We start from the raw sequence: 22,428 nt of genomic DNA, 5'->3' as shown, positions 1-22,428 counted from the left end.
TAAAACTACATTCATATATATAACCTATGAAAATCATGCCAATACTATTAATCAATCACATATTAATGGAGAGACGGAGAGCACCATTCTAGGCGAGGGCGGCTGACCCAGCGGCACGTGCTACGGCGGCCGCAACAGGACTAAAAACGGTTCGCTGGTCAAGAGCCCCGCCCCCTTCCTCCCCCTGGGAATCGCGCGTTCGTAGGAAGGGGGCGGGGCGTCGCGGGCGGTGACGTAGCGCCGCCGCCAGGGGCGGAGCTTCTCAGCGCGTTCGCTCCCTCGCGAGCGCGGGGGCCGCCTTTGTCCCACGGCCTGACTCGGCTCGTCTGAGGGGATGCTGTCTGCGGGGAAGAAAGCGGCCGCGGCGGAGGCTCCGGTAGGCGGCGGCGGCCCGGCGGGCGATGGCTCTGCCGAAGCCCCGGCGCCCCCTCCGCCGCCTCCACCCCCGCCGCCTCCGCCCCCCCCTCCGCCGGCCCTGTCGGGCTCCCTGGGCTCCTCGGAGGGCGGCGGCTCGGGGCCCTCGGAGCGCACGCCCCGCAAGAAGGAGCCTCCGCGCGCCTCGCCGCCGGGGGGCTTGTCCGAGCCGTCTCCCCCCGCGGGGCTGGGGGGGCCCGTCGGGGGCTCCGAGACCACCAGCATCGCCGAGACCCCCGAGGGCCGCAGGACCAGCCGCCGCAAGCGGCCCAAGGTGGGTGCCTACCTACCCGGGGCCTACCAACCCGGGGCGGCGGAATGGCTGGCTTGGGTGGGCCGGGCGTCGACTCCCACCAACCGGTTTGTGAGGAAATTTATGACTTTCAAACGGTGGAGGTTCAAAAAAGCGGCTTCGGGCTCCCGGAGCCAGTTAGTGGTTTTTATTTTTATTATTTTTGCTGCACGTTAAAGCAGAAACCGAGCGGTTGCTTCCTGCAAGGAGAAACGTAAAGGCCGGGCAGGCCTGTAAGTTGCAGTCCGGCTGAGCCGGGAAGTTCGCTGCGTGGCCTTCAGCCTGTGATGATGTCTCTCAGCCTGACCTACTTCCCAGGGTTGCTGTGGGGCCGAAATGGGAGCGGGGAGCGCGCCTTTTATCCACACGGGGGTCATCTGGGAAAAAGCGGGGAGTGAAACAACAACGAGAATAATCGCAATAAGTAGAAGGTTGGCATTGTAGTCTTTCCCCCGTAAGTGCTGGATTCCTCCTTATTGGCGGAGTCCAAACAAAAAAAATACAAAAGTGAGATGTCAACACCTAAAGTGGTACAGCCCACTCTTAAGGATTTAAGGGGGCGGGCAATGGTATTGTGGAACACCGTAAAGAATGGCAGTTCTTGTGGCACAGGTTTGTATAGATTAAAGCTCATATCATTAGATGCAGCTGGGATCTGGCTGGCGAAACAGGCCACAAACAGTCTACAGGGCTTGCTTGTGGGGGTTGTGTGTGCTAGATTGCTACCCCTCTGGTATCTCTTGGGCATATACTACCTTCTGCTGTATGTACCGTATATTGATTATCCGTTATTGTTAATTAGATTTTTTATTCCAAAACGGTACACAAGGTTGATGTGACGTCAGAGAGTAGCCAGAGCCTATGTTGCAAGGCACTAATGAATGTCATTTATTGTTTGCTTCTTGATGTGTAGGCTAGACTGCAACCTTTGTTTTACAGAAGCAGATTTAATAGTGTGCAATGCAGTAAATGCCCCAAAACCATCTTAATAAGGAAGGGAAATAGATCCTAACAAAATCAAGAGTTTTTTCTTTTGGCTCTTGCTTTTGTAACACAAAGGATCCTTTGTAATCAAATAAAACTTTGAAATATGTTTTGATATGTGTATATTTGTATCATGTAGATGCACAGGGAAGATGTTGAATATAGCTTTGGAAAGCATATATTTAACAATTAGACATTGATTTCATTATGTCATCATCAAGACTTGAGGGATCTACTTTCTTTAATACAGGGAAATGCTTGTAATACAAGAAAGTATATAACACATGGCTTGACTAGTTTTTAGCATTGATTAATTTGGGCCCTATTCCATTCTGAGTTCTCTGCATGGCTTACAAATAGGAATGCTTTTCTGAAATGAGGCTTACAGTTAGATCTGTTGGTCCTTTTTAGTTTACTTGTAAAACTTATAAAGAATTATTATTTAATTTACTTGAATCAGTTTGTACAGTATAGTGGGTGCAGGACTTGAATTTTGGGAGGGCTTTGAAAACAAAAATTATGCTGTCTTTCTCCCAATTCTTCCTTATTGATGGCTATCAGCAGCTGCATAGGAGTTGGAGCTGCACTTGTGAGGCTCAACAATGCTTTCCATCCCTTCCTGGAATCATATGCCTTTGTAGGATTTCATATATAATATGTAGTCTACTTTAGTTTGAGTTTATGTGACTTAGGTTGCTACAGAACCTGTACAGATCCATATAAGAGAAAGCTTCAAAACACATTATAATGTACATAGACTGTACATAACGTGAAATCAAAGGGTAACTCATTTTTATGGGATAAGCTTTTTTTATGGGATTAGAATCCAATTCATCCAATTTTGTGAAGTGCTGTTCTCAGGTGTGTGGGGAGGATGCTAAATTTTTTAAATAAATTTAAAAAATTACAGACACAGAATATTCAGTTAAATATAATAATAATAAAAAATAAAAATAAATTTAGTATTATTTATACCCTGCCCATCTGGCTGGGTTTCCCCAGCCACGCTTTTGCTTCCAACAAAATATTAAAAATACAATAAAACATCAGACATTAAAAACTTCCCTAAACAGGGCTGCCTTCAGATATCTTCTAAAAGTCAGATAGTTGTTTATTTCCTTTACCTCTGGTGGGAGGGACAACCACACAACTTTCATGTAGACTGTTTGGGTTTAAAATTTGCCCATGTATGTGAGATAGGAAGTGGTAAAAATTAACTGTCACTCAGGGTTCAAAATTAGCAGGGTGTTAGGCGCATTTTGCGCCTGAAGATTTTCCATTTGCGAGCACCTAAAAAAGTCTGGGTGGCATTTTTTGCACCTGGCTGACACTCAAGGATTACTGAAATGTATGTACTTTGAAGCCTTGAAGTATATGTTAAGGATACACAATATGTTAAGAAGTTTAACAAAAAAGAGTAGAGTGTATGGAAAACTAAAGTATGGTACCAATATTATTTATAGACTGTAGCAGTCTAATGTGGACAATGTTAGAGTGAAATATAGTGTACTTTGCATGTATTTATTTTTAATTTAAGCGGATGAAATTAGGTATTCAGTGGATAGTGGGTTAGTCATAGAAAAAGAGAATTGCAAATTTGTGCAATAATGTGTTATGGCACTGTCTTCAGCTTGTGTGTCAGGACCCACTAGTGTGTTGCAGCCTGATCTAAGGTAGTTGCAACAGGAGCACTACCACCATGCAAATATATAGTAAACAAAATGGGTCCCCAAATGTATGCTTGTGTTAATAGTCCTGGAAATGAAAAGGTTGACCAAGGTATAGACCCAAGATTCTGCTGAACCACAACCCCCATCATCTTTGGGGTTCAGCAACATGAGGTCCACAGGTTCCTCACTTTTGCATTAAAGTGAACCCTTCAATTTACCCTTGAGAATTCATTTTAAAAGTTTGCTATATTAATCTACTGTGCCAATTTGCTTGTTCTGTATTGATTGTATTTGGGGGGGGCATTCTGCTTACAGGTAGAATATAGAGAAATGGATGAAAGCCTTGCTAACCTTTCTGAAGATGAGTATTACTCTGAAGAAGAAAGGAATGCTAAAGCAGAAAAAGAGAAAAAGCTGCCTCCTCCCCCTCCCCCACCACCTCCTGAGGAAGAGAATGAAAGTGAGCCAGAAGAGCCATCTGGTGAGTAAAGGGCCCCCATCCAGCAGGACAACAATGGTCTTGCACATTTGAAGGCAATATGGTTGCACAGACACTCCCCCTCCGCTGAGTTTAGCTTAGATTAGCTATGGCATGAAGGACTGAATGCCATGCAGAAAGTATGGGTGATAGGCCACACATGAGCAGCATTAATATGACCCTGGGAAAATATTATTTGCTTTGAATACGTATTTTCAGATTTATTAATCAACATCCCGAATAGAATGACTTTACTGACTCCATTGCTTCCTTACCTGGCCTTAGATTTTCTATGCTCGCAATCATCTTTCTGTGGTCTGTTGAGAATCCCAGAAATTGGCTGGTGAAATTTTCTAGCTTTGCTTTGCTAAATTGAGTCATTCTCATCTCACTCTTTTTTGTATTCTGGGTGTGTCCCATCCCCCGTCCCCCCCGTACATTTTAGCTACTTGGCAACACGTTCAGTTGCCTTTAATCCTGTTAATAAAACTGGTTCTGCCTGGTCTAAAACTACTGTGAATCTTGATTTCTTAATAAAAGGGCCACTTTTATTTTTGTGTGAATCTAGTTGTAGCTTTGTTCTCCCTCTATTAAATGTCAGAAGTATAGCTTGAGGAGAGTAAAGAGTCTCATTTATGTCCATCCCTAAAATACTGCCTCCAACTTGTAAGAATTAGTGGTGTGAGCCAAAGCTGCACCCTGGAGAAGTTCCTAGCTGGCTGACACAGAGTATGCCCTCTGTGTTTCTAAAGCTGCCTATGCCAAGCTTCAATTGTAGGATGTTATGGTAGTATGAATGCAAAATGGCAATTGACATACCACCGTGCGCTTTTGTGGAGGAGCAAATTGCATTCATTCTGCATAGCACACTTCCTCACAGTTTGGACAGGGGCTGACGAGAAGCCTAAGTGGAGTTGTAGTAACCCTTTAGCCGTTGATCTCCTGGCTCTATTATTTGGGTTGAGGAGTAGGCATCAGCTGAGTGAACACAGCTTGTTTTAGGCCACTTAAGTAGGTTTCATACAAAATATTTTCTAATTGAACTTGTGTAGGTAGACTTCATACTTGAAAGATCCATGTGCTTACTTTCCTTGTCACATGTCATTGTCATCTGTTGCAAAAGGGGAGAAATGTCCATCTCATGCAAAATGCAAGTCTTCTGCAATTGGATATTTTTGTCAATAATTTTCTCTGCCACAAGTTTTTTCATAGCTCACATCTGCTAAGAGTTCAGCTTCATGGAGTAGATGCTAAGGACATTTCCTCTTCCTCTGGTGAAGAGGGAAGTGGATTTTTGTGCCTCTTGCTATGAGACTGGACTAGTCATACAAGGTGCGGCTTCCAATTGGCTGCAGGAGCTTCCTGCACTCAATCGGAAGCCGTGTCGGACGTTTGGCTTCCAAAAAGCGTTCACAAACCAGAACACTCACTTCCGGGTTTGCGGTGTTGGGGAGCCATAATGTTCAAGTCACAAGTCATTCCTGAACCAAGGTACGGCTGTATTTATGTTCAATGCCTTTCTGCTGTCAGTTATAAACATAAATATTTTGGGTTTGGTCCAACCTAAATTAGTTGAATTTGCTCACTGATTTCAAGTTAGTAATGACTTAATTTAGATTGACTTTGAGGGGTTTAGTGCAATGAATTTTGTAAATAAATAACTTAGTTTGGATCAAACCCATTATCTCAAATTTATGAGTATTTTCTCCCCACTTTAAGGCTCCATTCTTTCCCCATTATTCATTTTAGACATTTTGCTAGCTTTAGTCCAAAGTGCTACATATCTGTACTCCTACACTAGTTCACCTGTACATTTCTTCTTAGTGATCTATTTTGCCTCCTTTTTATAGCAGATAACTAGTCACATGCCAGCCTAAAATGGTAAAATCTTCAACCTCACTGCTTTTCATACTGCCCTGGAATGCGTGCCACCCCTAGCCAAACCATGTCCTAGTGAGAGTGTGCAGGCTCCCAAAGTGGAACTCACAGCTGCCTCCCTAGTTATTTTTGCTGACACGCTGCACTGAGCTAAGCCAAGGTCTGGTTTCACGTTTTGTTTGAACAGGCACTCATGGTTGAGCATTCTCTGGACCAGGGTTTCCCAAATCTGGGTTTCCAACTGTTTTTGGACTACAACTCCCATCATCCCTAGCTAGCAGGACCAATGGTCAGGGATGATGGGAATTGTAGTCCAAAAACATCTGCAGACTCAAGTTTGGGAAACCCTGTTCTAAACTAACCATGAGGAAATAACAGACCTTGGCTACAAGTGGTTGTTAGTCTGGAGAGTGCTTAACTACAAGCCTAGGTCTGGACAACACACTAAGCCAAACCTTGCCTTAGCTCATAGCAGCAAAAGGATTGGGAGCCAACAGGTTTGCATTAAGCCATAGCTAGGCTTAGTGTGTTGTGCAAACCAGGCTATTGAGATAGGGACTTATTTTTTGGCTCCTTTGTCAAGAACAACCATCTTATGTTAATAGGACAGCAAGATGTTGAAATTATTTACCACTTCAGTGTTGTGCAGATAGGCTGGAGAGCCAGAATTAGAAAAGTGAGTGGTTTTGTATGGAACATAAATTGCTTTGTGATTTACTGAGAGAAGCTGTTTCGAAATATCCGAATAAAACATTTTAAACTCTCCATCTGCATTCTTGTGGTTTTTGGAGCTTTCCAGAAATAAATCAAAATTTTATATTCATTTAAATAAAAGAACTTTGAAAGGTATATATTTTTATTTTTTAAGACCCCAACATATTCTGTTTCATTTCCCTATGTGTAAACATGGCTTTAGAGAGAAACGTTATGGAATATTTTTATTTTTTTGCCAGCAACTCTATAGTTGTAGTTCAAGCACATGCTTTTATATTTTCCCTGCCACAAAAATGGAATGCAAATGAAATATGTTGCCTTTGAAGTGAGAGTACTCTTACAAGGTGTTATGAAGTTAATGGTACAGAAGACTTTTGTTCAGAAATAGTTTGGTTGAGAACCAGTGTGGTGGTAATAGATAGCGTGCCAGTCTAGGGCTGGGAGAGCTGGGTTCAGATTCTATGCTAGCTCCATGTAAAACATGGTTGGCTAGTCTGTGGTTTAAGCATTGCTTCCTCTGCTCTTTCTTCACAGTAATGCCCCCTGTAATTTCACAGCTTTAGTCATTATTTCACATTTCGTATGCTCCAACATAATATAGAGAAGACAACCCATTATTGAACTAGTTTGCACATTACAGCAAACCATTGTTAAACTATGGGTTAAGAAGACTGAGCATCATAATGGTGCGTGCTACTTATTAACACCTGCTTTGCTCCTCTGTTCCTGTCTTTGCTGTGCTGAGAGGAAAACAAAGCAGAGGTCCACTTGCTTTGTTTGTTTCCTCCAAAACATCAGAGTACTGGTTTGCACATAACTCTAAGCTAGCCTCTAATTTGGCACAGCAAAGGCAGGAATGGGGAAGTGGGGACTAATGAACAGTGTGATCAGCACACTACTCATTCTTTTGTAATCGGAGATTGAATTCAATATACGCATGGTTACAAGGCAATGTGATATGTATTGGTGCGTTTATAATGCAAAATCACGTTTCATACTGGAAGTGGCGTTGGGTACATAAGTGCTCCTGAGGTCAGCTCCCAGTTTGCAAACAGTGTCTTGCAATGAACTAGCATTATGTCTGCACAGAACCCAAGTGACTTTAGCCAGTGCTAGGAATTGGGATAGAAAAGCTTGGAGCCAAATGGCTTCTGGGACCTTGGTTGTGGGTGCCAAAACATAATGTCTAGTCGCCCCGGGGGGTGGTGGTTGGCAACACACTATTTATTATTTTGATAAGCATGAATTAATACGTAATTCACATAAGTGACACATTGGGAGGATAAAATGTGGGGAAGACCCGTAAGGATAAAGAATGGGTTACCTAAAGGACATAAATTTTAACACACAGATTTGCTGTGTGTTTTTTTAAAAAATAAAATCCTTTTGGGTAAAACAAATGTTGATGAATTTCCCCATTATGATTGGAGAAATATGCTTGACTAAGCAATTAAAAATCCTGTTTTACAACTCCAAATGCTTCATAGATATGTGTGTGATAGTATAGTCTGCTAAAAAGAAAACCTTTGCAGTAAATGTGTTCTGTATTTCTGTGAAGCCCATTTTAATTGAGGGGCAGAGGAGAGTGCTGGTAAGAATTGGAGTGTGCACAAGGTGTGCGTTTCCACACAATAAGTGCAATCTGCTAGTTCACTTTTCCATAATAGAATGGAAAGAATGTTACACACGCATGCACACATGTTACCTATGGCCTGTTTTCATTTTTTATGTCAGTAGTCAGTAACTGTTGTGGCTGTGGAATCAGATTGAGTACCACTGTTGAGCAGGAAGCCAAGTCCCAGGACTCTCCTATCTTCTGTACTTCCTCTCTGCCTTTGCATTCCTTTCTTAGTGCATGTGTCTTTCACTGTGCTGCCCCTTCCAGTTCCATATAGAATTTCTTTCTCTCTCTATTACTGTATTTTTCGCCCTATAGGATGCACCGGCCCATAGGACGCACCTAGTTTTGAAGGGGGGAATAAAGAAAAAAAAATTATTTCCCCCCCAGGCGCGGGGCTGGGGCGGGGGAAGCCCGAGCTTCCCCCGACCCCAGCCCACAGAACAGGCAGCTCTCCGCAAGCCTTGGGAGACCATCGCGACTTCCCGCCGGGCTCCCACTGCTTGCGGATATCTGCCTGCAGCCTTCAAACCATGTCCGGGGACGGCAGGGAGGCGGCGGGGAGGAGCGCGCTTCTCTCCGCCGCCAGCCTCCAAACCAGGTTGGGGAACCGAAGCCCAGGGCACGCTGTACAGCGCGCCCCAGGCTTCGAGATGCAGGCTGCTATCCGCAAGCCTAGGGAGCCCGATGGGAACTCCTGCGGGCTCCCAAGGCTTGTGGAGAGCTTCCTGAAGCCTTCCTCTCGCTCTCCAGGCTTCAGCGAAAGCCTGCATTCGCCCCATAGGACACACATACATTTCCCCTTCATTTTTGGAGGGGGGAAAGTGCGTCCTACAGGGCAAAAAATACAGTACTTCATGGACAACTAAAAAGGGCAAAATGGGGTGGGGGGGTAATATTCCTTCTTTAAAAATGGTCCTTGTATTTTATTGTGATCCCCTCTTCTGAAAAAGGGAGACTGGAGAGCAAAAGTGAAACAGTGCCAGGAGCAGGTCAGAAATACAGTGGTGCCCCGCAAGACGAATGCCTCGCAAGACGGAAAACCCGCAAGACGAAAGGGTTTTCCGTCTGCAGAGGCACTTCACAAGACGAATTTCCCTATGGGCTTGCTTCGCAAGATGAAAAATGATGGAAAAAAAAGAATTTTTTTTTTGCTCCAAAACCCCTTATTCTGAATCGCTAAGCTGCTAAAAGCATTTTAGCAGCAAAACCGCTAATCCCCCCCCTTAAAAAGCCGTTTTTAGCCCTTAAAATGTCAATAGCGCTAATAGCGCTACTCCGTCAATGGGCTTGCTTCGCAAGACGAAAAGACTCCCGGAACGGATTCTTTTCGTCTTGCGAGGCACCACTGTAATTCACATGGCTTCAGTGAAGTTAACTCTTTATTCAGAGAAACAAGGCAGTTTAGGAGGTCAGGCCTAGAGAGCACAGCAACACTGGGTAGCTCAGTTGGTTAGAGCATGGTGCTGAAAATGCCAAGGATGCACAAATTTATATATTATTTGAAAGAAAACTGTAAACACCTGAAAACGTTTGTAGCTTTAATGTGAAATGTTTTGTAATGACGAAAGAAGGAGCTAATTTATAAGTGAGAGGGTGATTTTTAAATGATTATATAAGATAAAGAAGTGATTATAGAAATGTGATAAATATGTTAATGTTGTAGGAAAGTCAGAAAAGAGGGAGGGAAGGAGGTCATTGCTCTTTTTGAGTAAAAATGTAAGCTTTGGATATGTATTATGAAATGAAATATGGAAAACTCAATAAAAATCATGATAATAAAAAAAAGAAAATGCCAAGGATGCAGGTTCGATCCCCTTAAGGGACAGCCGCATATTCCTGCATTGCAGGGAGTTGTACTAGATGGTTCTCACGGTCCCTTCCAACTCTTGCGATTATGATTATCCTTCCTGATAGAACTTGCCCCTATTTGCAAGGACTGAAGGTCTCCTTCACATCTCCTTTTGTCTCCTCTTCCCCCAGTTCCTTTCCAAGCAATCTGAGGCTCCTTTGTCTTCAGCCTGGCTTCCTAAGCAGCCTGACTCACTGCTGCCCCTATGCCCCCCTCCTCTCCAGCCTCCTTTTCTGCCTCTTGTTCCGGACTGCTCTCTGCCACAGACTCTTCCTTCTCACTAAACCCTGTTAACTCTTCAGCCTCTGACACCTCCTCCTCCTCCTAGTCTGCTTCCTCTGACTACTCAGCATTGTCCCACCACCAGTCCCCTGGCTCTGAGCCTTCTTCCCTTGGGGGGTTCCCCAGCTGATGCCTCTCATCACTCCTCTGCATCCAGTCAGTCTATGACAGACAGGTGGTACCCTGGACTACTATTTGCTGGCCATTTAAACCTTGAATTTTTAGTAGTTCAGCATTAGGATTCAATAAATCCTCTCACCTTCTCATCATACGTGAGGGCCTTTTCCCATCTGGTGAGCAGCCATGCTTCAACTCAAAGCCCTGCTTTTCAGAAACTACCTTTCGCTTCCTGCTTGTAGGTGCATTATCTCCTACAAGTTGAGCTTTTGTATTTTAAAATAAAAAAGTGCTTTAAAATAAAAAAAGGACCAACAGCACATTGCTGCTGCTTTCTTCAAAAATCTGATGGGAATGGATAGATGTTTGTCAAAGAAACAAGACATAGTCCATTCATTTTACCTTTTTGCAAGCAACAGGGAGAAGGTGCTGCTTTCTCCCAAATGCCAACCCACAGGGAGAAAGTCAACACTGGTTCTCTGCTGCCCCAAGCACAGGAAGGAAAGGTGGTTTCACTCTGTGCTGGGGCTTTTGCAGAAAACCCCAGCTTTGCCTCTTTGTTGCCTCTTATAAAAACCTAAGGGGAAGAGAGTAAAGTTGCCTTTTTCATTAACTGATCTCCATTGCAAAAAGAGCCAGTAGTTGCTTTCTCTTTCTCTTATTTTTTCACAAAGAATGGGGGAAAGTGAGAAGTGGCTTCCTACCTGCAGATTGTGCTTTTGCAGAATATGCAAAGCATTGTCTTGCTGCTTCTGCCTCTTGGAAACTCACAACAGAAAGCAAAGAAATGAGATCTTGTCTTGGCAGAGGAGAAGGGAGGGTTTCTCTTGCTTCTCTTGCTTCTCTTGCTTATAGAGGTGGTAGCAGCACAGACGATGTTCTGCTGGTGTCTTCTGCAAAACCACAGCTTGCAAGATGGAAACCTCTCCTTTCTCTACCCCCACCCCCAGTCAGTACAAAGAAAAGGAGTGTTTTTTCTCTTTCCCCCTTGTGCTCTTGGAGGAGGCAGCACTTGGGCTGCTCAATACCCTTCTTTTCTCTGAGTTGAGGAAAGGAGGGTTCAGTACAAACACAGTAATAGTAAGCCAGCCAAAACATGTCACCACTGTTCAAAGTGCCCTTTTCACCATATGAAACAGAAAAGATGGGTATAGTAGTTCATTGAGAATAGATAGCCATGATATGGCTCCTTCTAGGTCTGATTACCAAATCTTTTGAAATTTTACTGTGTTCAGAGTAGGCCAGAATGGTATGGTGAGCTGCTTACTGATATGTTAGTATATGGATCAAATATGCTCCTCTGTTAGCACCCACTGAGTCCTGTAAGGTTATTTTGCATGTAGGAGACCTTTATTAATCATACTCGTTCAGAGAAGTGGAGCTTCCCACAAGGTACTGTTTTGGAGGCATGTTGATGTAGGCGCAGCCTAGCAATGTGTAGCTGAGGAGCAGAAGTGTATTCCCAATCATTTTTCTTTTAGAGATGAATTACATAGTTAGAAGCAGTAGAATGAAGCTCAGGCCTGGTGTGTGTGTACACGCACCATAGATAGATAGATAGATAGATAGATAGATAGATAGATAGATAGATAGTTTAGTGGTATACATACATATAACACTAAACTATAGTTTGATATTACAGGAATGATCCTGCTTCAACTCAAGTTATCCCATCTCCCATTCCTCCTCCCAGGCACGGCTAAGGAGATTTGCAGCATTCGATTCCTGTTTAAATGAACTGTAGCTTCTTATTGCCTTCACTATGATTTATTGAAACAAACACGGATCAAACCATGGCTTCTCACCCTGGCTTGTTTAAATAAATGGTAGTTGAAACTACGGTAATTACAGTTTGCCTTTATGACCCACAGTGACAAACTGCTGTCACTTTAAAACAACTCATCCTGGTTGTGTGGTGGGCTTATTGGGCATGCTCATTCCCATAATGTAGGGGAGAGATAATTTACAGACTTATTTCAGGGACATGTTTTTCATGCTTCTTTCTTAGGATCTGTTGAAAGTTCTAAATCCTGTAGTTCAGTTCTTTATATGTGACAACAGTACATTTATGGGTGAATGCTAGCACAGTCAGCGTAAATGTTATTTAGTATTTGTGTAGTTGTAGCCTGCATATAGAGTCAGTGAGTTTCTAGCCTTAATATGTTTGTAGCTTGTGGAAGAGAAGTAAGATAGCATCAGATTGGTTCATGTTTCCAAGCAAGACTTGGCTAAGCCGTAACAGATCCTTGGTGTTTCAAACCCTTGGCTAGACTGTCCATCTACATATTCTTCCTACTGGTCACAGGAAGTATTATCTTTATTTTGTACTAATCTGTTTAAAAAATTGTTTCATAAATTTTTAACAGCTAGGTGCCCTGCAAATACGGTGTATATCTATTGCTCGTGCCCCACAGGAGTCTGACAAAGGGTTCCAACAACAAGGATGAAGCATTAGAAGATTGCAGAGTGTGATGCCCTTGACCCACATTCCAGAAGATGGAATTCTCAGGAAATGTCCCCCCACTAGTTGGTGAACTACTAAACCTGAATTGCCAGCTATCAGGCCTTCATGTCCCCAAATGACTTGAACTTGTGGAGCAAGGTCCCTGAGATCTCCTCTTTCCTTCCACAGGGCAAGCAGGAGGACTTCAAGACGACAGTTCTGGAGGGTATGGAGACTGCCAAGCATCAGGTGAGGGTGGCGTTTGATGCTTGCCACTTTGTAGCAAGAGCCCCCAAAATCAGGGATTGATGCTTGCAAGTGCATGCGTGGGGTGGTGGTCAGGTTTTAGCATGAGGTGCAGGAGAAATGCATTTGCCCGCTGAAAAGGAGGGATTTCTATTGCAGGTGGAGAACATGATGGGGAAATTAAAAGAACTCTGAAATTCATTGGACAGATTTCATAGCTTCACCCCCCCCCCCCATTCCCTGTGTTTGGTAGAGAAAACAAAGTCACTTTACAAGTTGAAGGGGCAGTTAGACTCCCTCCTTTCAGAGCTGTAGGACTTTTTGCACAGTGTGATTCTGAGTGGGATTCCAAGGAATGATATTGAAAGGAATATCTTTTTTCTAGTTAGTTGCTGTATGTTTACATAGAATTAGGGAGGAAAGCCCCAATGAACTTTGTGAGACTTAATTCTCAGTAAACATGCAGGAGGACTTCAAGTGGATAGTTCTGGAAGGCATGTGGACTCTCCTTCCTTGGAGGTTTTCAAGCAGAGGTTGGATGGCCATCTGTCATGGATGCTTCAGCTGAGATTCCTGCATTGCAGGGGGTTGGACTAGATGACCCTTGGGTCCCTTTCAACTTTACGATTCTATGATTCGATGCATAGGATTGTATTGTAAGTGATATAATAGCCTCAGGGTATGCAGACTGTTTTAGTGTGGTTTCTTTAAGAACACCTCAGATAGTTCCAGTTGATGCACATGGGCTTGAATTTATGTCTAAGAAACCACAATTCTGAAAGCTCTTTTTGGTTCATGAAACGAAATCTATGGAGTTGGCTCTAGGTACATTTGAAATTGTAAAACCAGTGCCGATAAGACATGGTTTCCAGATACGGTAGATTTAGGGGTGCATTGTTTTCATTTTTTTCTTCAATTTATATGCAAACCAATGCATGTGTTAGATATATGACTTCTTCAGCTTCACTTATTTATGTGAGTAGTGGAGCAAAAGAGTAAGATGTAAATGATTAGAAATTCAGCCTGAAATCTCCATGGTAGGTTGGATATGTCAGTAGTCAGACAGTTCTTACTTTGAAATGTATTGTAAGCATTATAAGTACTTCTTGAAAGGTCTGCAGTGTTGTCTTTTGAAAGAGTGGGCAGGGAAAATGCTTGGCTGCATTTCTGATGCAGTTTGATGAAGCTTTAAAGATTTAAGGCTTGTGTACAAATATTTCAACGGGTTGTTTTTTTAAAATGTCTCAACAAGGTGTTATATTTGTATGTGCGATTATTTTGAGTCCTTAAGTGGAGACTGCCTTAAATATTTTTTTCTGAATTTGGGGTGAGTGGGTCATTTATTTGTTAAATTGTATCCTGCTTTTCTTTCATAGAGGAGGGAGATCCAACATATTTGGGTTTCCCAGGCAGGCTGCTATTCAGTGCTTGCCTGACTCACCGCTAAGCGTCAGACTTCAGAAATGGAACTGTGTCAGTATGTTTGTTTTGTTTTCTGGGCAATCTTTTGGAAGGCAGGAGTTAACACACACATAAGCCAGATATGCACCTTGATTCAGGCCACATGATGGCATCATTTCCAAGTCATGCATTAGAAGTGGATTTCTGTCATTGCCAGAGATTGGTGTGACTAATTCCTATCCTCAAACTTTAGGAACCAGCCAGTATACTTTAAACCAGAGATGGAAAAGCTCAAGCTCAAGGGCCAGCCAAATGCTGATCTCCAGGCCCTTGGGTTTCTGCCCAGACCACAGCCCTCACTGCTCTACACCCTCCAGTGATTTTACCTGGCTGGAATGTGTGCTTGATCTGTGATAACACCTCTTGCTTTCCTGGATGGAGAGTATTGTGCATCTAGCCACACCTACACTTCAACCATACCCACCACTTGTGTGTAGCCCGCAGAAGATCACACATGGAGTGTTGCCCTCAGGCAGAAAGGGTGCCCCGGCTCTACTTCAGACCCATGGGACCCTGCTAGCATTTTCTTTTTCATATACAGTACTTCCATTTTGGTTGAATGCTGCTAGGGTATATTTTTGTCTTTGGCATAACTGCACACATTGACATAGAGGAGCTTGCTTTATGAATTGCTATTCCAAACAAAACATTTGAAAATAGTTTCACCTGTGTCAGGATTTATTTAGCTGGCTCCACACCAGGAAGACTTTATTAAGTGAAATCTGAAAGCTGTTCATCATACTGATCTATATTAAAAATGTGCACTGTGTGCTGCTGATTATATCCTACACACTTGACTTGATTTACAAGTTACTTCCTCAGTGTACAATGAGTTCCTGAGCAAGATAAAGCAGACGAGCCTCTAATATGTGGACTTGGAAACTAGTTCTTTGATGTTACACTGAACTGTGTGTTGACGGCTGCTCTGTGCTAAAACACCCATGCTTAAATAAACTCTGCAAGTTTGCACTCTTCCTTATTTTGTGTGTTTCTGCCGTACAGTTTTAAGCTTAACTGCAGGTATAAGGCCTAGAGATCTGATTACTTAAAATAAAATTCAAACATCTCAAGGTACTGAATTATGTGGCAGAAACCAAATTCCAGCAATTGCACTCTGTGGCAGCAAATAATTGAACATTGAATTGTATCAAATACCTTTCCAAAATATGTAACCATAATGCAGTTGCAGCTGAAAGAGACTGATTTTCATAGGGGAGAACACGATGCTGGACTTAGATGGGAAGATCTAGCGCAACTCTTTTCTGTTTAATTTGTGTAACTAGTAGACTGCAGCTTCTCAAATCTGCTGGCTGGATTTATATATTTTTTAAATATAACTGTGCTCTTGGGAGCTTGCCATGTTATGAATATTTATGTAGTGAATGTGTAAACCACGCTTCATGACAAAACTGCTGGTGCCTTACGTGGGTACAGCAGGCGGTTGCCAATGTGCCTGCATGCCCTCCTCTGGCATCTATGAAGGGTCTAAATAAATATCCCCTCAAAAATCCACAATGCATGGGAGACAGTGTTCCTCTTGGCACTAGCTTGACCTCATAAACACGCTCCCATTTCTTGGATGGCAGTGTTAGCCACCCACTTCTGTTTCATTCTGAACAGAAGAGAAGTACAAAGTGCTTCTCTCTGAGGAGCTGATGTACATTTCATTTCCCCATTGATGTGGGGCATCCCGGTACTATTTTGTTGTCCTGTCTTTATTCTGTTCTTTTAGATGTGGCAGCCATTTTGTGTTATGCTACCACCACCACAATTTTGTACTGTGCCATGCCCTACTGAAGCCATTTTCTGACTGGTGCCCTTGGCACTTCCTCAAAATTCCAAATGTTCTCTGTAGATTTAGTTGGCAAAGGCAATTGCTCCATCCTCAGGATGCCGGCTGCAAAGTTCTTTCCTGATTTTCCAGCATATTTGAGAGAAAATGAGGAGGAAGGGAGTTCCCCTCCCCTCCATGTTGTGGTTTTCCAGAAAGCAGAAGCTTTGAGGGCAAACTGTGCAGGAAGTGAGATAAGACCCTGTTTCTTGGCCAAGTCTATACAGCATGGGCAGATAAGCGAAGACAACTGGGATTGGGGGCTGTCAGGGTGGCGAGGAAGGGACTGGTGACTACTATGAAGCCAATGCTTCAGTGTGGATATATGTTTGAAAGTACAAGGTTGGAATGTAGTTACCTGAAGCAAGCATTAAAAAGTACAGAAAACTTGCAAGAAGAAAATGTACTCCTAGGAGAAACAGTTACCAAGGGGAAGGAACGTGAAGCAAAGCCTGTGGCGAGCAGGAAAAGGAAAGTTTGCTTACCCAGCCACAACTACAACCCAACATTATGGCCATATTTGCAGGCACATTTCTACCATTGGTGGGCATCTTGCTAAGAATATTTATAATAACTGTATTCAGTTGTCTGAAAGGTAGGGCTGCCATACTTTATCTAACCAACTGAGCTAACTGAGTCCTATTGTTTTAGATTTCCATTCTGTTGTTCCCCACAGAAGATTAAGTTAACCAGTGGGGTATAACACCCGTCACTTGTTTTGGACTGTCACGTTTCTTCCTTAGTTGACTCATTTTCTCCCAGGTTTAGTTTGTCCTTTGAATGCGTTTTCAGCAATGCCAAACTGAAATGCGTTTTCAGTTGTCTTGTGTCTGCCTGAAGAGCATGGCCTGTCTATCCCTAACTCATCATTTAGAGCTGTCGTTATTGCTCTTGCAGGAGACATTTATCAGTGCATTTGCCACTACATGTCTGCCATCATCTCTTGGGATTGTTCTTCACAGATATTAGCCAGTAGCCTTTACACAAGGCTTGTTCTTAGTCCTGCAGGTGTTGCTTATTGTCCAGATCACTCATTGTATAAAGGCACAGAGTATTGGGGCAGAATTCAGTAACTTAGCCACTGAAATCTGAGTTAAACTTGGAAGCTATTTTGTTTTTAAGAAACTTGCACAAGTTAAATTTAGCTTTAATGGCATAATATGTATTAGAAAAGCAATTTATTCCACTCATCGCATTACAACTTGTAAGTCCATACTGTGTTTCTAACATTGTTAAGATGCCAAGTTTTTCCATTTTCAGTGTAGTGCAAATACTTAGGCTGTCATTATAAGTTTGCATATTCAGCCTGAATTCCTAGAAATACTTAATAGGGAATACAATGAACCTTACTTGGATACAATGGACCTTACTTCTGAATAAGCATTCATAGGAGTCTGCTTTCAGTTATATTCCCATTGATTGCAGTGGATAATGATCTACATGCGACTGCCTCAATGAACATTTGAGCAATCATGTAAATTATTTGTAGGATTTTAATCTTATGCACTAACTCAGGTCTGTGTTGAAGCATCAGTATAGAACCAATGACTAGATCTGTATTTTGTGACCTTTTAGCACTTTACAGGATTTAGCTGTTTTTATTTCTGAAGAACTTAATACCTAAATGATGCTCATTCTTGCAGTAGGAATGAGTATTATTTTTAGGGCATTTTATGAATTCAGGGAAGCCTTCTGTTAATTGCACATGAAGTTGTTGCAGAGTTTTAGCCCACCCACTTTTTGGTAGGTGACATTAAAAACAAAAAACATTTCAGTATAAACCTGCAGTTGTTTTTTTACTTTTGGCAAAAAACCACTTGCTATTTCAATCAATTACCTTCTCGGCCTTACTAATATCTGGAAATGTCAACGATAGCTTAACTATTTTTGACAATGTAAAATCATAAACGAGAAATTTTGTGCACTCGGCACAAGTTGTTGTAGAAGAGAAGGGCTTCTGCCATAGAGACATTAAGACCTCAGTCCTAAACCCACTTATCTGTGCGTGAGCCCCATTGAACCTTCTGTGACTTACATGTGGGTAAACTTACTTAGGAGTGCCCTGTAAAAGGTGGGATTTGGTAGGGCTGTCTCCTGATATTTAGAAAAAAATTAAATGATAAAAATTGTAAGTAAATCAAATTAATATTTGTGAACATTTGCATATGATTAAACAGATGTTGGATGACCATCTGTCACAGATGCTTTACTTGAGATTCCTGTTTTGCAGAGGGTTGGACTAGATGATCCTCAGGGTCTCTTCCAACTCTGATTCTATGATAAATTAATATTTTTAATAGAAAAAGTATACTTTGGGTGGTTGTCAGCTAAATTAGAATAATCCCACTGAAATTAATGAACACGAGTTAGTTAGGGACATTAATTTCATTGGGTCTACTCTGAGTAGAACTTTGTTGGCTACAATCCATAGTTGTTGGGTTTTTGTTTTTAAATGATTGCCCAGTTACAGATGCCCATTGCATGTATTGAAAATGTTTTAAATTGGTTAATCTTATAGATTAATCAATGAATGGTTGCATTTCTAGATTTTATTGAAGATGAGTTTCATTGCCTCCTTTCATTCCAATCCAAAATGCCTGTAAAATGCAAGGGTGTAAAAATGAAATTCCTGGGTATGGAATTAGTGTTGCATTGTTGCCCTCAGATTAATAGTCAAAAACCCGTTTGGGGGACTTGGGTGGTGGTGTGAGGAAAAGAACTTTGCTAATGTAAACTAGAATCCCCCCTCCAAGTAATCCTGTGTAACAAATACATTTTGGCATTCTCGATTAGATTGTTGAATTGATGCTGCTTGCAAATCGCTTGGGTTTCTAGGTTAACCATTAAGATGTACCTTGATGTGATAGCCTTCCTTCCTCATTCTTCATGATCCTGGAGTCTGACCCCTTTTTTTACTTCCACCATTCTGTCTTCCCCCTATTCCTACAGATGTACCAGACAACTTAGCCTCTCCTGAGGTCTGTGATTGCCTCCTGGTCTCAGTGGGTTGCTGCTGTTGACCGAACTGCCCTACACGCCAGGTCCTTTTGTGCTCCTTGCCTCCTGCCATCCCATACCTGGTCATGCCTGACCTGATTCCTTTGTTCATCTGTGTCCTTGCTGTTCCTGAGAGGCAGCTGTGCACTCACACAATGAAGATAACGTCTCCTATCCACTATTGACAGCAAAAGTGCTCTGCTTTCTGTACAAAGCACTTTGGTAGTTGCCTGCTGTTAGGCTGGCTATATGAATGCTTGCCCAATCCCCCCCACCGCACCCTGTTCCACAGTTGTCCACAGTGGCTAACTTTTAAATGGGCAATTATTGCATTCTCTGCACTTAACAGTATATAAAATCAAGAACTTTGCCGTTGGTTGATCTGCCTAACTGCACAGTGACACTGTGAATGTGTTCATACACATTTGAGTGCTAGCTTGTTAAGTTGTGTCTTGCATTAATATATCAAAGAACTAAGTTTTTAAAAAGTAAGGAGGTCCAAATATTTTGCAGGCAGACACAGTTTGAGGTGACACACTTGCACTTCATAGTCAGGGATGAAAGTGTCTGCTAAGTTGCAGCATCCTGGCTTCCCAGGTGTTTCGGCAGTACTTGTCACATGTGGGTTCTTTCATTGTAGGTGTGGAAGGTGCCGCTTTCCAGAGCAGACTTCCACATGATCGGATGACGTCACAAGAAGCTGCTTGTTTTCCGGATATCATCAGTGGGCCACAGCAGACTCAGAAGGTGTTCCTTTACATCCGAAATCGGACGGTATGTTGATTGCTAAAAGTTTGGTGGAATATTCTCAGTGGTCTTTGGTACTGGGGTCTTTAGTTTTAGGTTGTTGTTGTTGTTAATTGAATTTATATACCGCCCTATACCAGGAGGTCTCAGGGCGATTCACAGAAAAGATTGTGTATGCACTATATCTTCAAAGCACAATCTTTCCCTCAAAAAATTCTGGGCACTGTAGTTTGTTAAGGGTTACTGTGAATGGTAATTCAGGGAGGGTTAAACCACAGCGCCCAAAATTCTTTGAGGGAAAGAAGTTTTGGGGGTTTTTTTGTTTTTTGTTTTAATGTGCTTTAAAGGCATAGTGTTTACAGAGACTAAGACTCCAAAGTGAGGAAGCCACACACAGTCCTCAGGGCCAAATATTCAGATGCACCAGCTTCTTAAAACAACAACAACCAACTGGTCTCAGGAGTTCTGGATAAAGGAAGCTGGTAGGCATGGAGACGAGTTATGACATTGCCAGGAATTAAAATGTTGAAAATATTTCAGATTCTTTAAAGAAGCCCATTCTGCTCCAAACCCAGCTGTCCAAATACTGATTCTTGTGGCACATCCTGACAAACATTCATTTTATTAAGAACAGAATTTGTAGCCTTCCATGGCATTTGCATTTTAGGACATTGACTACTCAGATGAACTATGCAGCCCAATTAACTTCCGTTTCATTAGCCATATTCTTTTCTGCACATCACTGGGGAAGCATGCCAGTCATTCCACTTCATTAAGAAAGTTACCCATAGGCAGCATGATCACTGCACATTAGAATTCTTAAGTGGCCACAAAGCATATATATGAAGGGTTTTCCCCCTCAATGCTTTCTAGTAATTACTAGCTCAGTTACAGAATTTACAACCGTTTTGTATGTTTATGTCATTCAAATAGTTGCAGCTTTGGTTGGATAACCCAAAGATTCAGTTGACGTTTGAAGCAACACTACAACAGTTGGAAACACCCTATAATAGTAAGTTGCCATTCTTACCTTGCGCATAATTGTAAGCTCCTTGTAAGCTACTTGACTAGTAAAGCTGGATAAAGAAAATAATAACAGTAACCCTTTTCATGTACAGTCGTACCTTGGTTTTCGAACAGCTTAGTTCTTGAACGTTTAGACTCCCAAACGCCACAAACTCAGAAGAGACTTCCGGTTTGTGAACTATTTTTGGAAGCCGAACATCTGACGGGGCTTCCAGTTGGCTGCAGGAGCTTCCTGCAGCCAATCAGAAGCTGCACTTTGGTTTTCAAACATTTTCGAAGTCGAACGGACTTTCAGAACTGATTCCGTTTGACTTCCAAGGTACAACTGTAAATCCAAACTGCTGTTACAAATAGACATTTGTACAGTCAAGTCTCTTCTTCAGGTGCTGAGCAGCAAAAGCCTCTTTTGACTATTAAAAACATATTTTGCATGTGGTTATTTCTAGGAAAGGAGTTTCCCAATTTGTGTGTGCATTGGGGAAGTTTGCTCTGAAAATTCCTTGTTTACGTACATGCCATTCAGAGCCCATGACTTCCTCATCCAGTAGATCAATATGCGAGCTATTACTGCAGGGAGATATCTAAGGATATGAATTCAAACTAAAGCATGGTATTTCAAAATAAGCTTTCCCCCCACTACAGTGAAACTAGCAGCATTGTAAGTCTGCTCTTTAACAGTTTGTATATTAAGAGACTTTTCTATTTTGTAGGTGATACTGTACTAGTTCACAGAGTCCACAGCTATCTGGAACGCCATGGCTTGATCAATTTTGGCATCTACAAAAGAGTGAAGCCCCTACCAAGTAAGGAGTTCAAGTCAACACTTGTTCTTTGAATCAGAACGCGTCATTTGCTTCATCATTACAATAAAGATTTGGCAGTGGGTGGGATGGTTAATTGTTCATTTTCAGGCTTGATCTGTTATACATCACTGTCTGGAGTGCAGACTCACCTTTGTGGTTTATGCCATTCAGTTTGAAGCCCAGTGCTCTTTCTGCAGCCCAGCATGTCTGTTTGCCTCCTATGTTGCAGTCCTTCATTTGAAGCTATTTGAATACAGTTTTCAGACTAGACCAAACCCTTCAGCTGCTAGTTCTCGTCACTGATATATTCCTCATTCATTTATTGTGTTTACATCTTGCCTTTCTTTCACTAGAGAAATTCAAGGCAGTTAACTATAAAATCAAAATGGTTCAAAGCAGTCCTGTGGAAGGAACCTCATCCTGTCTTTTCTCCTGCAGAATAGTCAGTCACTGACAAAGCAAGAGAGGGGAAGGGTTGGACGGCAAGCAGGCAAATACCCTTTCTGATAAGCTGCATCATCTGGCTACTGTGTCCTTCTGTAGATCTGAGTGCCTGGCCTTGTGGTGCTGTCTGC

At 42.4% G+C, this 22,428-nt stretch overlaps 1 protein-coding gene across 1 annotated transcript in view; it reads left to right on the top strand.

The window, feature by feature from the left end:
• The first annotated feature begins 319 nt into the window (after window positions 1-319).
• KDM1A (lysine demethylase 1A) overlaps window positions 320-22,428 on the top strand; it is a 36,540-nt gene continuing 14,431 nt past the window's right edge. Inside the window, exons 1-6 of the mRNA XM_083455002.1 lie at window positions 320-688; window positions 3,676-3,841; window positions 12,932-12,991; window positions 19,918-20,051; window positions 20,958-21,036; window positions 21,761-21,853. Coding sequence (XP_083311128.1) covers window positions 335-688; window positions 3,676-3,841; window positions 12,932-12,991; window positions 19,918-20,051; window positions 20,958-21,036; window positions 21,761-21,853 — 886 coding nt within the window. The 5' untranslated portion in view covers window positions 320-334. The remainder of the gene's footprint in view (window positions 689-3,675; window positions 3,842-12,931; window positions 12,992-19,917; window positions 20,052-20,957; window positions 21,037-21,760; window positions 21,854-22,428) is intronic.

Source organism: Podarcis tiliguerta, assembly GCF_965153285.1.
Source record: "Podarcis tiliguerta genome assembly, chromosome: 8".
Taxonomy (NCBI): domain Eukaryota; kingdom Metazoa; phylum Chordata; class Lepidosauria; order Squamata; family Lacertidae; genus Podarcis; species Podarcis tiliguerta.
The sequence above is the reverse complement of the archived record's forward strand: the minus strand, read 5'-3'. Positions and strand labels throughout refer to the sequence as shown.